The sequence below is a fragment of the Elgaria multicarinata genome, chromosome 3 (assembly GCF_023053635.1).
Source record: "Elgaria multicarinata webbii isolate HBS135686 ecotype San Diego chromosome 3, rElgMul1.1.pri, whole genome shotgun sequence".
Taxonomy (NCBI): domain Eukaryota; kingdom Metazoa; phylum Chordata; class Lepidosauria; order Squamata; family Anguidae; genus Elgaria; species Elgaria multicarinata.
In genome coordinates this window covers 143,990,746-144,007,775 of record NC_086173.1, presented here as the reverse complement: position 1 = coordinate 144,007,775, position 17,030 = coordinate 143,990,746, and the positions used below count along the sequence as shown (strand labels likewise).

At 49.8% G+C, this 17,030-nt stretch overlaps 1 protein-coding gene across 2 annotated transcripts in view; it reads left to right on the top strand.

The window, feature by feature from the left end:
* Window positions 1–17,030, top strand: part of MTMR14 (myotubularin related protein 14) — an 85,275-nt gene that overhangs the window by 61,703 nt on the left and 6,542 nt on the right. Inside the window, exon 18 of one of the 2 annotated variants that reach the window (XM_063122117.1) lies at window positions 14,178–14,324. The exons of the other annotated variant lie outside the window; for it this stretch is intronic. Coding sequence (XP_062978187.1) covers window positions 14,178–14,324 — 147 coding nt within the window. The remainder of the gene's footprint in view (window positions 1–14,177; window positions 14,325–17,030) is intronic. 2 annotated transcript variants of the gene reach the window in all.

Genomic DNA, 17,030 nt, shown 5'->3' with positions numbered 1-17,030 from the left:
CAAATCACCCAGGGGTCTACCTGGGGATCTCCATCTGCCTTGTGCCCGGCCTTGCCTTAGCTGACCCCCTCACGAGTTGTCAGACTCCATAATAGGCAGCTCCACCTAGCAGCAGAGGGCTCCCAGGTATGGAGCGTGTGTGCTCAGGCATAGCATTCCATTACATATAAATAATGCACTTTTGCGTACTGAATATGAAATAAGAACATAAGAAAAGCCATGCTGATCAGACCAAGGGTCCATCTAGCCCAGCACTCTGTTTCCACAGTGGCCCACCAGCCGTTGACCAGGACCCATAAGCAGGACATGGTGCAACACTTAAAACATGGATAAATCCTTCTCAGAACTTTATAAAACACCTTTTTAAAAAATTGCATGTTAGGCTAGAATGTTTGCCTGTCACGTTCTTAAAATTTAGTAGACTTGCCAGGAGCCATTTAAAATTGCCATAGCTGGGTAGGCCATCGCTGTTCTAAATTATCTGAGAGGGAAGTAATTGCCTTGTTTGCTTTCTGTGTAGTGCTGATTCTTGGCAACTGGTTCAGACTTTGTTTTAGTAGTAGCTGTTGTTGTTACTTTGAAATCTATCTTTGAGCTTGTTTTGTGACTTGGGGGGTGGGTGGGAGGGAGGAAGAGAGGCCTGCAGGAGAGAGACAGACAAAGAGAGAAGCATGTTCTCATAGCCAACTATTGTGGAGTCTTGGGAGCACAGAGGATGCCCACAGTGGAGCGAGGGAGGGGAAAGACGATACAGGCTCTGAGGTACTTTCCAGGGTACAGCTGGCTCTTGTCAATATGTACTTCCTTGCAGCCATGAGGGCTAGAAATTGCTGCTTAAATATTCTGGGAATGGTGGGCTTTCTCCCCTTTTAACAAGACCTCTCACCACTACCACCACCACACACAAGATTGCTATGTGACTCACACGGAGTTTGTAGCCACAGACTGCTGACCTAAGTCGGGCCTGGGCAATGGGCAGCCCTGAGTTGCCATGTGTCTGGCTAGCCCAGGGTATTTATTTTTAAAAAAACATTTTTTTTATTGTGCCACCTCGCCATTTCTGGCATCGTGGCGCTTTACAATAAAACAATTTCCATTTTTAAAAAAACCCCTCAACCCACATTAACATTTAAACCACCCCTCCCCCAAACTCTTGTGAAAGTAAAAACGCCTTACAGAGGTGTTTAAAACGATTGACAGTAGGAGCCTGTCTAATCTCCGGTGGCAAATTGTTCCTCAACCGGGGACCAATCACTGAAAAAGCCCTGGCTCCTCCTGCACAGTCCAAATTGTAGTGAGGGACCATCAGGGCACCCTGCTCCTGAGAGTGAGTCTGCCAATGGTGAGACACAGAAGTGAGGCCGAGCACTCAAGTAACCAGGTAGCTTCCCGAGGACTTGCTTGGGAAGGTGCCGCTGGAGTCGAGCACTGTACAAGAGGGGCTTCTGTTGAGCTGGCCGGCAGCCCTTTGGCTTTCCCAATGCAGAAATGAGGATGCACGTTGGGGGTTGTACAGTGATGCAGAGACCCCTGGGGGGTCACTTCAGTCAGGGTTGGGAGGTCTGTAGCGCTTCTGGCTGGCTCAAAAGTGGTGCCTTCCGTGCAGCTGTTGGCCTTGGCAGTGCCCTTTCCCAACCAAGTCCTCAGCAAGCAGCCTTGGCCCAGCCAACCGGTAGTGTTCAGTGTGCCCCCTTCCCAGCTAGCTGGCAACCCTCCCTGCACTAGAGGGACAGGAACCGAGGAAGCGGCCTTATTGTGCCAGGTTAGGCAGAGGGCTTTCCTATCACTGCTGCCTGATCCATTTCATTACAATGATTAAACCGCAGGGGTGATCTCCGTTTTAAACTTCAAACTTGAAGTTTGAACAAACTTCAAAGTGATCTTGATAGGCTGGAGTGCTGGGCTGAAAACAACAGAATGAAATTTAATAGGGATAAATGCCAAGTTCTACATTTAGCAAATAGAAACCAAAGGCACAGTTACAAGATGGGGGATACTTGGCTCAGCAATACTACAAATGAGAAGGATTCTTGGAATTGTTGTAGATAGCAAGCTGAATATTACTTGGCTGGTGCGATATGGCTGCAAGAAAGGCAAATGCTATTTTGGGCTGCATTAATAGAAGTATAGCTTCCAAATCACGTGAGGTCCTGGTTCCTCTCTATTCGGCCCTGGTTAGGCCTCATCTACAGTATTGCGTCCAGTTCTGGGCTCCACAATTCAACAAGGACGCAGACAAGCTGGACCATGTTCAGAGGAGGGCAACCAAGATGATCAGGGGTCTGGAAACAAGGCCCTATGAAGAGAGACTGAAAGAACTGGGCATGTTTAGCCTGGAGAAGAGAAGATTGAGGGGAGACATGATAGCACTCTTCAAATACTTAAAAGGTTGTCACACAGAGGAGGGCCAGGATCTCTTCTCGATCCTCCCAGATTGCAGGACATGGAATTATGGGCTCAAGTTAAAGGAAGCCAGATTCTAGCTGGACATCAGGAAAAACTTCCTGACTGTTAGAGCAGTGCGACAATGGAACCAGTTACCTAGGGAGATTGTGGGCTCTCCCACACTAGAGGCCTTCAAGAGGCAGCTGGACAACCATCTGTCAGGGATGCTTTAAGGTGGATTCCTGCATTGAGCAGGGGGTTGTACATGATGGCCTTGTAGGCCCCTTCCAACTCTGCTATTTTATGATTCTATGATCTTCTGCATGCAAAGCCTGTGCTCTAACACTGAGTTACAGCCCGTTCTCCTTTGGCACCGAGAAAAAAGGTGCCTCTTTGGCCTTTGAGGAGGGCTGGGGCTGGATCCTCCCTGGCTAGGCTGCCCTGACATTGGCCCTGTTCAGAAGACGCCTTAAACCATGGTGGTTAAGGCTTTTTTGTTAACACTTAACCACTGTGGTTTAAGGTGCCTTCTGAACAGGGCCACTGTATAAGCCATTGTTACCATTGGAGTGGGGGCAGGTTGCCAGGGGGCATATAGCTCCCCAGCCAAGTAATCTGGACGCTGCTTATTTATTGTGGAGGCTGGTGGGCATGGTAACCACACAAGTGCCACTCCCTCTTTGAACAGCACTTTGGTCCTGCAGACAAATGCAACAGTGTCCCTAACGCAGGGCTGCAGAAACCCTTTCAGCCCAGGGGAGCTGCGATCTAGAGGTGGGCGGAGCCAATGGCAAAGGGGAGGGGGCAAAAGCGCTGGCATATTTCAACTTAAAGCTCCGTCTGCCAGGGAGGCATTTCAGCCTTTGAGAATGAGGAAGAAACGGCACCAGTGCTGGAAGCCCCCAAATGATGGGGTGGGGGGTTGGAGCAAAGTGGGCAGGGCCCAGGGAAGGGGACCCCCCCCAGGGGCCTAGATTTATCCCCCCCATTCCCTCCACCACCCCCGGGGCCTGCGGTTCTGCAGCCATAGCCTAAAGTTTCTACTCCTGGCCGGCACACAGAGTCTCACCTTTGGAAGGGAGGGAAGGGCTGCACGTGGCTTTCAGATCTTCTGGACTCGTGGCCATGGCAACAAAACACTTAGCATCTGCCGCAGTGGAGAAACAGGCATTCCAGTGGGCCAGCAGCTTACTTCAATAGGTAACTTAATTGGCTACCTGCCATTTCCTCTCCATACTGACAGGCAGGAGGCAGGCAGGGCAAGTCACGATGGGCTCTCAGAGTGGGCGGAGAGGGGCGGTGAGGACTCTGTGTGAGGCACGGTGGCTCGGGAGAAAAGGAAGCTGCCTGCCTCCCCTCCCAAGAGAAGGGTCTCCCATTAGATGGGCAGGCGAGGCAGAAGGAAACCCCACGGTTGTCTGTCTCTGCAGTCTGGAGCAGAGAAGCTTAATTGAAGCCAAATTGGCATATTGGGAGTTAAGATGGCAAGCGCACGCATCCCTGCACTCAGATTGCCTAAAGCTGTGAAGGAGTGCAAGGAAATGGCATCGTTCAGTATTGCCCAGTGGGGGGGGGGGGTTTGTCTGCTTTCTTGACAGCAGGGGCGAGGAAGCTGCGAGTGCCCAGCGGATCAGATCAGGCTTCTTCCTCCTCTGTCCCGTGTGCTGCAGCCAGAGAGAGCTTGCCTCTAAAGCAACTCATTTGATGAGCCACATCCCCCCCTCCATCCCTGCAATCTCTATTTAATCAGCACGTGCCTCATTATGAGTGAAATGTGGCATGAGGACTGAATTACCCACAAGTGCATCGCTGACTAACCTGCGTGGTTGTGGGGCAAGAAATGCTTGTGCCACATTTCCTGGGGGAAGTTATGCATGGCTTTTCTCTGCATGGAGGTATTTCTTTATTTCTATACCACCCAATAGCCTAAGCTCCCTGGGCGGTTCACAAAAATCAAAAACAGCTTGAAGTATAAAATATGGAAATTGAAACCACAGTATAAAACCACAACCAGAATAAAACTGGGCAGCAATGCAGAGATTTTACAGATTTGAAATACAGATTTTAAACAGCAGAATTAAAAGACTAGGATGATAAAATGCTGGGGAAATAAAAAGGTCTCCACCTAGCGCCGGAAAGAGTACAACGTAGGTGCCAGACGAACCTTACTAGGTAACACAGCCGGGGTGCTACAGCAGAAAAGGCCCTCCACCTGGTAGCCGCCCACTCATTCCACCTGCTAGCCATCCACTCATTCCACCTGGTAGCCGCCCACTCATTCCACCTGGTAGCCGCCCATCTCACTTCCCTGGGCAGGGGGTTCACAGAGAAGAACCCCTGAAAATGATCCTAGGGTATGTATGGGAGGAGGCGATCCTTCAGATAATCTCCGCTGTGAGTAAAAATATCACACATGAAGTTACTCTAACATGGAGCTAATTTAAAAACCCTCCGAGAAAAAGAGTGCCTGATCAACATTGCCCCCGGGGCGAGTGATCTTGGGGGCTTCTCCCAGCAAACGGTGCATGTAAAGTCAGGGAAGCACCTTCTGCACCTTGTTATTCGCCAGCTGATGCAAAATAGGCTCCTGGGACCAGCCTCTGTGGCAAAGTAGCGCTGTGCTTATGGAGCGAGGGTGATGCTGAAGAAGTGTCCCTGTCTGTCTGCAGGCGGTGGGCTTAATGCCACGTAAGAAGCGCACGGGACATTAATGTGGCTTAGCAAATTGGCTAAGCCACTTCTGAATGCGCTTTTGCTAAACCCATTAAATAAAGCCAGTACAGTGTGCTTGGGTCTGCAGGGGAATGCTGAATCCAGTTTTGTCAACTGCACAGTATAGTCATAGTTCCTGCTGGATGGAGAGAGCTTTTAGGGTGAGGTGGGGAGGGGGGAGGCAGGGGCGGAGAAGGAATCCGGTTTTTCCAGTGCTTCGAGATGCCCTATCCCAGACTGTGCCTCCCATGTGTGTTCGGTAGTTCTTTAGTCCATGTACTCCCAGGCTGAAGGAAGGAAGGTTGAATCCTTAGACCAAAAACACAACCACTGCTCTGAATGCATGATAATAAATAAATAATAATAAGACTTTCCAGCACATTAATTTTTCCTCTCCCCGTCCCTCCCTCCCCAGATCACTCTTAACTTTAAAACTGCTTTCTGGGCCAAGTCCATTGCAAGGCCTCCCCTGGTTTACTCAGAGATGCCTGGCCATGGCATGATGGGTGCTTCCCACTTACACAGACTTCCTACAGAGCCCTGAGAGCTTCATTCATGTCTCCGATACCTTTGGATTTCCCCGTTCCCTGTTGGGCCAGCTGCCGTTCTAGTTCAGGCTTCTGGCTCACAGATCCAGCCTCTTGCTTCTGTGTTTGCATGTGTCCCTTTGGGACATGCCCGGGGTTGTCTAGAACGTCCTGCCCCACCCCACCTCCCATGACCAGAGGAAAGCTCAGGATATCATCCAGAGGATCCGTTGGCGGCGGCCAAGACACCCTCTCCTGGCCTGTGTTTTGTGCTGCAAATGTCCTGACTCTTGGCCTTAACGGTTCTATAATTATCACCCTGAGCCAGGCCGGTAAACGCGCTAATATGACAGCAAATCGACAGGGTTGAAAAGTGCCGCCGGCTGCCAAGTGGCATTCGCTTGCCAGCTGCGCTTCCGGTGGTCTGCGCGAAGATCTTCTGCCCTCCGGCTGCTGTTAATTGAGTAATTATTAGGTTTCTGGTCTTTATAGTTAAATATTTATGTGCTGGGAACTCTGCTCAGTGCTGTGTCTACTCATTACAGACAGCTGCTTACATCAGGCAAAAGCGGGCAACCGCTGGTCATAGGCAGCAGTAGTTGGAGCAGAACTTTGAGCTTTTTTTTAAAAAAGCAAAAACCCAAACCCTAAAATCAGCTTTCTGCATCAAGAAAAGCTGAAATTTGCAACCTGTGTAATCTATAGAGATTGTAGGATTATGCTTTAAAAATACATCAATGTACTCTTTTATTTTTAATTTTTGTATAGTAATTTATTCTATCCTTGCTAGCCATGTGGAAAGGGCTAAGAGCTGAGCAGCCCCACCCATAACCCATGGGAGAACTTCTTTTCACCCTCCCTCTGACTTAAGAAATTTCAGGAGGTGTTACCTCCTCACTTCTGCTTTAAGGGCTAGAACCTTCTTTCTTGCAAGTACTTTGCATGCAACCTGCTGGACAGCCCTAATTTGAGACATCCCTGGTAATAATCCCATTTTGTCTTCTCAAGGACTAACTTATTTTACTGATGGGAAGTGGTGGCTCAAGAGTTATTTGATGGCTGCACTGTGCCTCTTGCCAGTGGAAGATAGGGCTGGGGGCTTTCTGTGTGTGGCCTGTATCCTTTCCCAAGATTGTGCAGTTGTTGCCTATGGACCACTAAGATCAAGGGTGGACAGAAGGTAGATCTCCAGATGTTTGGACTTCAACTCACAGAATTTTCTTCCAGCATGGCCAATGGTTAAGAATGCTGGGGATTGAACTCCAAAACTTCTGGAGATCTACTTTCTACCCACCTCTGTTAATTAGTGCTCTCTACACTTCTTGCTGTTCAGAAGGGGAGGTTCTATTATTGGCTCCTTGCTCCTCAACCATTTCTCTGCCTCCTGCTTCCATGGGCAGCCCCATGCAACTGTCTTAGTCTAGCTCAGTGTGATAGAGCACCTGCTTTGCATGGTCCCAGGTTTGCTCCCAGGCGTCTCCGGGCAGGGCTGGAAAAATTCCTGCCTGAAACCCTGGACAGTCATTGCTGCCCATGGTCTGACTCAGTATAAGGCAGCTACCTGTCCTAGGACATGCAACCCTTAATTTCTAAAATGGATGTGCAACTTGTGTCCAAATCCAGGGTGCATTTGAGATGGCTGCGAGTGTGAGTCGATGAGCAGAATTCTGCACCTGCTTAAAGGCCTTTGCCTCTTCATGTTTTCCAGAATTTAGCCTGGCTCTTGATAAAAGCCCAGCTTAGTGGTAGAGCACCCGTTTTGCATGCAGAAGGTCCCTGGTTCAATCCAGTTGGAAGGTGACACGAAAGACCTCTCTGCCTAAGACTCTGCAGAGCCACCCCTAGGCAGGGTAGACCAGACTGGGCCAGATAGGTGCACAGCTCCTCGGTGTGAGGCAGGTTCATACGTTCATACAAAAAATGTGATTCCAAATGTAAGTCCAGTGAGCCTCATCTCAAGCTAAACCCTGGAGCTAAGCTCAGTTTCCATTTTTGGGCCGCCACAGTTTGGTACGTGTGTGTCAGCTTCCTCCCTCACCCCCACCCCGCCTCCTTCCCAGCTGACTTGATTTGACTGACTGGCCGAGCTGAAAAAAGAAATGTTGGTGCTCTCAGAAACCCAGATAGCTCTTCCTGCCAGCGAAAGGTGGTGCAGTGGGAAGGAGTGACCTAATTAAACGAAGCCCTTTTCTCTGGAGCTGCAGCTTAAAGACTCTCTGGGCCGCTTGAAGACCCAGCAGATCTTAATGGGCTTCCTGCTAGAGCAGAGGGCAGCGCTGTCGCCGTCTGTCTTGCCCTCATTAGCCTGCCTTCTGTTGGGTGGGGCTGGCTTTCTGCTCTGGATGGTGCAAAGAGGTTTCCGCCTTCCTCCATTTTGAGACCTGTAGGGGTGGGAGCAGGGTGGCGCATTCTGGCCATGCACAGCCAGGGTCTGAAACAGCTGTTGGCAGGTCCCTAAAAGCCAGCAAACATGTTCAGGCTTGCTCCTCTCTCAAGTGAAGAGCGGTGGAGCATCTTCTATGTTCAGCTTGTAACGTTCTCCCTTCCTCTGCTCTCATCTGATGTTAAGACCAAGAAATCCTCAGACCCTGCTCTGGTCTGGAATTCTTGCTCTAAAAACAAACAAAAAACAATTGCTCATATCATGACCAGAAAAGCCATGTCAACATAGATGCATATTATTTCTGTTTTTTGTGTTTGCTTTTCATTCATTTAATTTTATTACATTTCTCTCTGTGCCACCCAAGAGCCAAAGCTCTCTGGACAGTTCACAACATGTTAAAACATGTAAAATGGTGTGAAACTGTTAAATCAATTAACAGTAAAACTACCAGGACCCAATGAAAACGAACATTAAAAAGCCCCATCATATGCGGTTAAATCCCTGGAGGTCGAGGAAAATCTTCACCTGGTGCTGATAAGTTGGGTACGTTGGCACCAGATGGACCTCTGTGGGGACAGGATTCCACAGTCGGGGTGGGTGGGGCCAGCACCAAGAAGGCCCTCTCCTTTGTTGCCATCCTCCAAACCTCCTTCGGAGGTGGGTCTCAGATGTTGATCATAGTGTACAGGTCGATACATTCTGGGAGAGGCTCTGTCAGTTATTGTGATCCTTAGCCGTGTAAGGTTTTATTAGTCAAACCAGCAAGTTGAAGGCAGAGGGAGCATTGGGACACAGATTACTGGGGTAGTAAGTATATCGCAGGAAATGGACAGTGACCCGGTGTCTTCACAATATGGTCTGAAGTCCTTCTCCTAACATATAGATCCCACACCCAGCATTGAACCCCTCCATAATGGACACAGTCCATGAATTTCCATGGTGTGCAATACAGGCGGTAGATTGCATAAGCAAGTTCTTCAGCCTCTTGCTGCCCAGAGCAATTTGTCACTGACTTTTGATTAATAATAATTGTAAACAGGTGCTCGTAATTTAAGCAACAGGCATCCTGAGGGCTCGATTTTATTCGCATCTCTTGCCTTGATAGTCCCAAAGGGATCTTCAAGGCAGCTCAGCCTTCCCACTCACAGGAATGAGAAAATATCTTCCCGGAACTTTCATGGAGCAAATAGTGATGAGCTCAACAAAAGCAGCTTTAAAATCACAACATTAAAAAGATGAAAGCCATGTTGTCAGTTATAACTGATCACCATACTTGAGATGACAAGGGGGCTTCCTCTCACACACACACCCATCAGCACTTCTCAACCTTTGTAATACTGAGAGAGTACAGATTTGCTTATTTTTGCAGGCTTCCGTGTTTTTTCCATACGTTTTTGGGCGCACCGTAAATTGCTTGAATGCCTCTACTGTGACATGGAGTCTGTGCCAACTCAGCCTCATCTGCCATCTTCTGTTGCATTGGTAGACTTCTAATTGGTTTGAGCTCACCACTGTTTAACCCCGGAAAAAGATGGTGATGCTCACCAATGAGTAGGGAAGCATAGGCAGATCCTGAAGGCAGAGACTTACAAACTTAATATGCTTATGATAAATGCCTTATAACAGGAGAGGGTTTATAAGAACAGACCACCATCGTGTCCCCTGGCTCTTGAGTTTGAATATAGTACCACCAGCTCCTGTTTCGGAGAACCAGCATTTCCCCCGAATGCTTTAGCAAGTCTAAGGCACCGATAGAAATCTGACTTTGTTTGCATCCTGCCTGTTAGATTTTCACCCCTGTCACCTTGATGCTTGATACTACAAGGTTCCCATTGCTCAACTAGTTGGTGAGACACTGCAGTGGCTCCCTTGCTAGGTGTTCTGCTGCTCTCTTCCATTGTAGTTGGATGGGCTGCATTGAGCATCCGAGGGATGCTGGTCAGATGAAGTAGGAAAGGAAGATGACTGTATTGCCTGACATTTTGGCTATTGTTTAGTGTTGCCATCTTCTTCTTCATATTTTTTTTTAAAAATATATATATATTACTTTTGCTCTGCCACTGTCCAAGGATCCTTAGCCGAATGACATTCCTCTGTATTGTACTCTAGTGTTTCTTCCTGAAGGAAGAATGAGCTCAAACTCCGAGAAGGTTAAGCAGAGGGAAAGGGAAGAGTTGCTTGCCTGAGCAGAAGGATTAGAGCGAGCGGGTTTCTGGAACGTTCTCCAGCAAAAGGGGACAAGTTCTTCTTTGAACCCATCCTGGTATTGTCCTATCCTGGTGACCTCCAGATATGTTGGACTACAACTCCCCCATCACCAGACAGCATAGCTACGGATGATGGGAGTTGTAATCCAATCCATCTGGAGGACCCTAAGTTGGGGGTGGTTATCTACTATGAAGGACACTGCTTCTCTAGAACCGTGGATAGAGGTATCTCCTCCTAGCTCTGCTATTTGAGATCCTTGAACCCAGGACCTTCTGCATGCAAACTATGTGTCCTACTGTTGAGAGCCAGGGCATTTCTGCGGCATTCTCCAGTAACCAGCGTTGAGTAATTCCCATCAATGTCCCTCCCCCTCAACCCTTAATGCTTGTCTCATCCTCTGTTCCCTGCTGACAGAGCTCACGCGCCTGCTTATCTCTCTGTCTGGTGGATTATTATAACAAAATATCTGTCCTACCTTCTCCAGAGGTGGAGGTGCTCTGCATTTAAAGCATGATCTAGGTTCAGAGCTGAAATGACTGCAGTACTGTGCTCACAGAAATCATGCCAATCATTTACACATGCAAGAATGGTTTAATGCGCATAATTGAAATTGACAGGAGTTGGGCTTTTGTGGAATGTGGGAGAATTTTAGAACCGCGGTGGTGGAGAGAAAAGCAACAAGGGCCGTGTACTTCAGGGAACAGGGATAAAGATATCTGGGAAGATGGACGGGGCACATAAAGCCTCATGCAAACAGCATGCCCAATTTACCTTTTTCTCAACATTACTTTTTCTCTCTCAACTCTTCTTTGAAACGATGAGGGCTAGGAAGTTGCTATGTCTTTTAATGGAAGCAGACAATGCCAGGACACGGAACCTAGCACCAGATCCTTTAATACGTTGTGAAAATCCTGGAACATCGGTAAACCCTTGGCATTGAATCCCTTTGGCTGCGTGTCTCCAGCTTTGCACCTGTGTGGATATGCCAGGTCTCTCTCCTTGGCTTTTCTCTCATGTCTCCTTTGCTGACCAAGAAGCCCCAATTTTCTCCATTGGCTCTCCTTCCCGCACTCTATTCCTGGCAGTTGGTATCCTACAGATTTCAGTTCTTGGACAGGCTACTTCATTGGCAAGCTGAGTTATGTGAACTTTGCCAGAGTGTACAAGAAGCCCAGGCCTCCAAAGCTCTGAAAACTTGAAATACCCAGAGCAATGTGCATTAGGGTGGATTTAGATTTCAGGCGTAGAGTTCTTCAGTTACATTATGTTCCACCCTTTCCCCCCATGGAGTACATTGGCTGTTCTTTTTTTTTCCCCTTCTTGAGCTTTTCTTGTTCATTTTTTAAAGATAGACTGGTGTGATTCGTAAGAATTGTCAGAACTGCATCTCTCATTCATTTGTTTTGGGACCGAAACGACCTTTCCTACCCAATCTTTCTGCCAAAACCATCCTTAAGAGTGTAAGAAGTGCCAAGCTGGATCAGACCAAGGGTCCATCCAGTCCAGCGTTCTGTTCCCACAGTGGCCATCCATCCATCCTTCCTACCAGTTACCATTGCGGAAGGTCTCTTTAGTAACCGATCCCTACCAGGGAGATCTGCCGCTGCTACCACGACCCCAAGCCCTGCTTCCTTGAGCTCTACAGCAACAACATGGACGCCCTTCCAGTCATCAAGAATATTCTCTCTGTCCCCCTTGGTCTGCCATTTGCCAAGCCCTTTCTTCTGCTTGCCGTGAAGTCTTTCTTCAAACCGGCCACGTTGCCCTCTGTTGCAAAAGGTGGGAGAATGGTTGCTATGACTGCAATAGGAGGGAGCCTGTGCACTGGCTGCTTCAGGGAGCCACTACCGCCTGACCCCAGCAGATACATCTGCTCCTCCTTCCCCCTCCACTTCCCTGGTGCTTCTGGTTCTCCCACATCGCCGCTCCTCAGCCTTGCTTCGACATCCTTGTAAGCTAAGCTTGCTGGCGTCCTCCTCTTCACGAGAGGTCTGGGTTTCAGCGCTCTTGCTGTAAACACCTTCAAAGCAGAGGCAAGCACAGATGGGTGCTTGCTTGCTTCCTTCCTTCCCTCTCTCCCTCCCCCAATCCCTTGCTCCCGTATGCTGTACTTTAAAGATGCAGTGAGCACACGCATGGATCCCTCCCCAGTGAGGCAGCTGGAGTTTGCGGTGCAGGCAAAGGTCTCTGCATTCTTGGCCTGTTTCTGGGGTGTAAATCCACATCTGCCACACACACCCTACACACACACACGCACTTTGTTAGCAGAAAGACGAGCAGAAAGGGTCCCTCTGCCTGGCTTGTAGGACATCGGCGTGGTGGTTCTTAGCAGTTTTTGAGAGCCACAGTCGGTAGCTACTAGTCGCAATGACTCTATGGAACCTCCTATTCCATATAGACAGTAGGCCCCTGAATACCAGTTGCTAAAGAGCAACAGCGTTTGCCTACAAGCCCCGCTTGTGAGCTTCCAGGAGGCGTCTGATCGTCCATGATGGGAAGCAGGATGCTGGGCTCTGTGAACTTCCTCTCTGACTCAGGAGGGCTGTTTGTATGTGGCCTGTTTCCCCTCTGCCGTGCTATTGGGTTCACCATCATGAAAAAATCAGAGCCTTTTTTTTTATGCCCGAGTGTAAAGCTATCTTGTATACCTTATGGCTGAAAAGGCAGAGAATAGATAAATTCACGATGTAGAGTCTTCATCCTGGTTCATGGAGGGACCAGTGGGCCGGTCCAGGTAAGGACTGGAAAGCAAATCTCTCTTCTCAAAGGTGGCAACTCCCTATTCTAATTGGTGGAGGAGGTTGGGGGGAATGATGTATGCCAAAAGCGGAAACCAAACCGTTTTATCCATGGTATTGTGGCCTTTTCGAACTAAAAATCTGCATTATTCCCCTGTACATCCAAATGACCTTTCAGGTAAGGCGTGCTGATACTACTGCAAAATGCCAGCAACTGCTGGGGCTCCATTGGAAAGCAATTGCCTGAAGGGTTTAACCGCCCCGCCCCCCGCCCCCAGCCCATTGCTTTCCTTATGAGCTTTTGCTGCTGCAGAACGGATGCTTCTTTGCTCCCATCGGCTTTGCTCCTTCCAAATCACCCAGCTTGTACTCTGGCTCAATGCTCAGCGGCTGCGTGTTGTGTCTTGAGCCGCTAGCGGCGCATCCGAGGACAAGGGGGAAGGACGTGAACATGGCGAGGGGCTGAAAAGCTTATCTTTGGCGGAAGATGAGAATGGGGCTCAGCGGGCTCGGCTCTTCTTCTTCTTCGAGGCTGCTGCTGAAATTCGCTGGGATTTCCTCTCTCCTCTGCTGCTCCCCGGGTCATTTTCTTGCCCTAAATGCCTGTTGCAGCTTAGCCTTCCGCCTACATGTGACGTCGCAGCTACCTGCCTCTCTGGTCCAGTGCCTCTCTGCCTCCCCTCTTCTAGGGAAAAGAAAACTGGGGGTGCTGCTTCAGGACATGAGCTCCCACCTGGCTGGGAGGTGCAGGGAAGGAGAGATTCGGAAGCTCCCGCGCACCACACAAGAAGAACAAGCCTGGCCCCGTGGGCCCAGTCCTTCTTTGCATCTTCCTTTCCATCCCTCCCGCCTTGCCCTGCCCTGCCCACTGGCCATGGATCGGCCTGCTGGCCTGCATGACCCCGTGCGGCTGCTCTTGTTTGGGAGAAGCAGCGTCTGCTTTTCAGGCTCTCTGGGCAGGATTGCTCTTGGCTTTCGCAGCTCCCGCATGACTAACCGCTGGTTCGGTTCAGCCCAGCCTGCCTTGCGACTCGGTGCTTCTGTCCTCTTGGCATCTTTCTTTTCTCACTGTAGTAGAGGGACCTCCCCGTCCTGCCACAGAGCGGCCCTCCTTGATGCCCGCTCTCCGTGGGGCGGCCAGGCACCAACGAGGGCTTTGGCCCAAGGGCTTGTTGCTGAATGAAGCCACTGACTTGCATCGTCTCGTCTCTCTCTCTGCCCCAGATCGGCCGACCACTCCCTGCCTGGATCCTCCATCTCTACCGACTTTGGCAGCTGGCAGCTGGTAACGGGGAGTGGCAGTATACAGGAGCAGGCAGACTCCTCCCTCCCTCCTGGCAGCTTCCCGGATGAGCTCCCTAACCGTTCCCTGTAAGTGTGCTGAGAACTCTGCGGGGAGGGGCCACGCGTGGCATTTCTCCCGCTTCGGATTCAGACCCCGCCCCCAATTTAAAGTAACTCTGCCTGAAACCCCTCCAAGAGGCCGTTGCTGGCCAAAAGTGATTTGATCGTGATGGTCTGGACTGGTCCGTTGGGCTAACTCGGCGTGACGCTTCCTTATAGCCCCCTTCTTACGGAGGACACGAGGCTTGGCTGGCAGTGGAAGTGACTTTCCCCCCAAGCCCTTGCGGGGGGCAGGGATGTCTAATACAAGGCCGGATGTTTGCAGACTCCCCCTTTGCTTCCGTCAGAAGTACTCCTTTGCGCACGGATGAACGTCTTGATCTTGATGTGGGCCTGGGTGCTTGCATCCCTCCTGTTGCGAAACTCGGAGGCAAGTTGGGCCCCTCCAGGAAAGCGCAGCTAACTGCTGTGCTTATTTCTGAAATTATTTTAACGTGTGCCTTCGGTAGGGCAGCCTTCCCCCCAACCCATCCCCCTTCCAGCCTCTTCAGTGTGATGCATGAAGCTGTGGGCCTTACCCTAAGAGCGTAAGAGGAGCCCTGCTGGATCAGACCAAGGGTCTATCAAGCCCAGCGTTCTGTTCACACAGTGCCCAACCAGCTGCCTGGGGGAAACCCTCAAGCAGGACGTGAGTGCCACAGCACCCTCCCACTCGTGTTCCCCAGCAACTGGTGTACATAGACTTACCGCCTCTGCGCCTGGAGGCAGCAAATAGCCATCAGACCTAATAGCCATCCATAGCCTGATCGTCCATGGATTTGTCCAATCGCTTTTTAAAGCCATCCAAAGCAGTGACCATCGCTGCAGCTTTTGCGGTAGTGACTTCCATAGTTTTAATTATGCATTGCGTGAAGAATTACTTCCTTTTATCTGTCCTGAATCTTTCAGCACTCAGCTTCGTGAGATGACCCTAGCGTTCCCCATGTCATGCATAATTTCTCTACGCTAAACAGTCCCAAATGTTGTAACCGTTCCTCGTAGGGGAGCTGTTCCAGGCGCCTTGACGATTTTGGGTGGCATTTTTCTGCACTTTTTCCGACTCTACGATATACCTTTTGAGGTGTGGCAATCAGAACTATCCACGGCATTCCAAGTGTGATCACACAGCAGATTTGAATAAGGATAAATCCCCTGAATTAATTTGTTTGTGCTGAGGCCTTTGGCGTCGTTGTTGCTTTTGTTGTTGTTTTCTCAGCCAGGCCTTTTGTTTTGCCTTGGGTCCCTCTTCCAAGGCCTGTTGGGTCCCTCTTTCTTCATCTTCATTTCCTTCCAAGCCCAGGATGAGAACTGCTGTCAGTTGATCCCTCTTTCCTCTCCATTCTTACAGTCCGGCCACTTGCATTTCCCGCCAAGGATGGCTGTTGCACCCATTGAACTAAGGAAAGATCAGAGTGACAAGCGGCCTTCATTTCCCCTCCACATTTTGAAAGCCACTGTTTTCAGTGGCAGGGCCTTGATGTGGCTGGGGGCGGCGGGGTGGTGGTGGTGACGTGCCACCCTTGCATCCTTATGAGGCCAGCCTCACTGACTTGGCAAGAGTTGCCATCCAAATGGGAATGCCTGGATGGAGATGCGAAGCGTCGCTTGAACTCCGCCTTCCCCAACCTAGTGCCATCCAGGTGCCTTGGGCTACAATTCCCACTGCCTGACCAGTGGTCATGGATGATGGGAGTTATGGTCCAAATCAGCTGGAGGGCATCAGGCTGGGGAAGGCTGCTCAAGCAACATTGTGACTTGAGCTCCTTGGTTGCACCAATACAGGCAAGAGAGCTCACCCTCTCTGTAGACTGCATGGGTGCCATAGGCCTTCCTTTGAGCTGGTTGTGTCCTGGTGGCAACAACCTTGCCATGATGGTACCCCTGACGCAGCGCCAGAGTCCTCCATCTGAGTGTTCCTACAAGGGTCTGCTGTGGGGTAGGTGACAGATTAGGTGGCCTGGGACCTTGGGGAGTTCTCAGCTGAAGTTCTCTTGACTTTCAGAGGCTTGCTCTGACCGCATGCTTGAGTCTAATGAAGTCATGAAACCACCCAGGGTGACAGAAGATAGGAGGTCAAAGTGATGGACGTAGTTTAAGCTTCATAAGCAGTAGTCCTTTTCTATCTAATACAGGGGTGGGGGGAACCTCAGCGCCATGTACCTCCCCTTGGGCCCCCTCCCCCCACCTCCCATTCTAAAAAGTTGAAATGTCTCTCCTAAGGCTTTTTTATTGATTGATTGATTGATTTTACTTTATTTATTGCATTTATATACCGCCCCATAGCTGAAACTCTCTGGGCAGTTCACATAAGATATTTACTAGCAGCAAGAGCTTTAAGCTATAATAACCTGGCATTTTTTTTAAAAAAAAAAATCTGACCCTCCGCCTTTGCCTTTAGTCTCAGCCACCACTGAAATGTGGCCTTCAAGAGCTTCTCCAAAATGGAATTTGGCCCTCGGGTTGAAAGAGGTTCCCTAACCCTGTTCTAATGGAATGCTTTCTTCTGGAAAACTCACATCAAGAACTTCGCTAACCTCACAATGCAGACAGAAGGCAACAACCCAACCCCGGCAGAGGGCTGTTGCACAGTAAAATTCTTGATCTGGCTCATATCACCGAAACCACAGGCGGAGTTGACTTCTCTTGGCTGTGTCCACATGGCTACTCAGTTCGGCATCAGGCTGGGGATGTGGC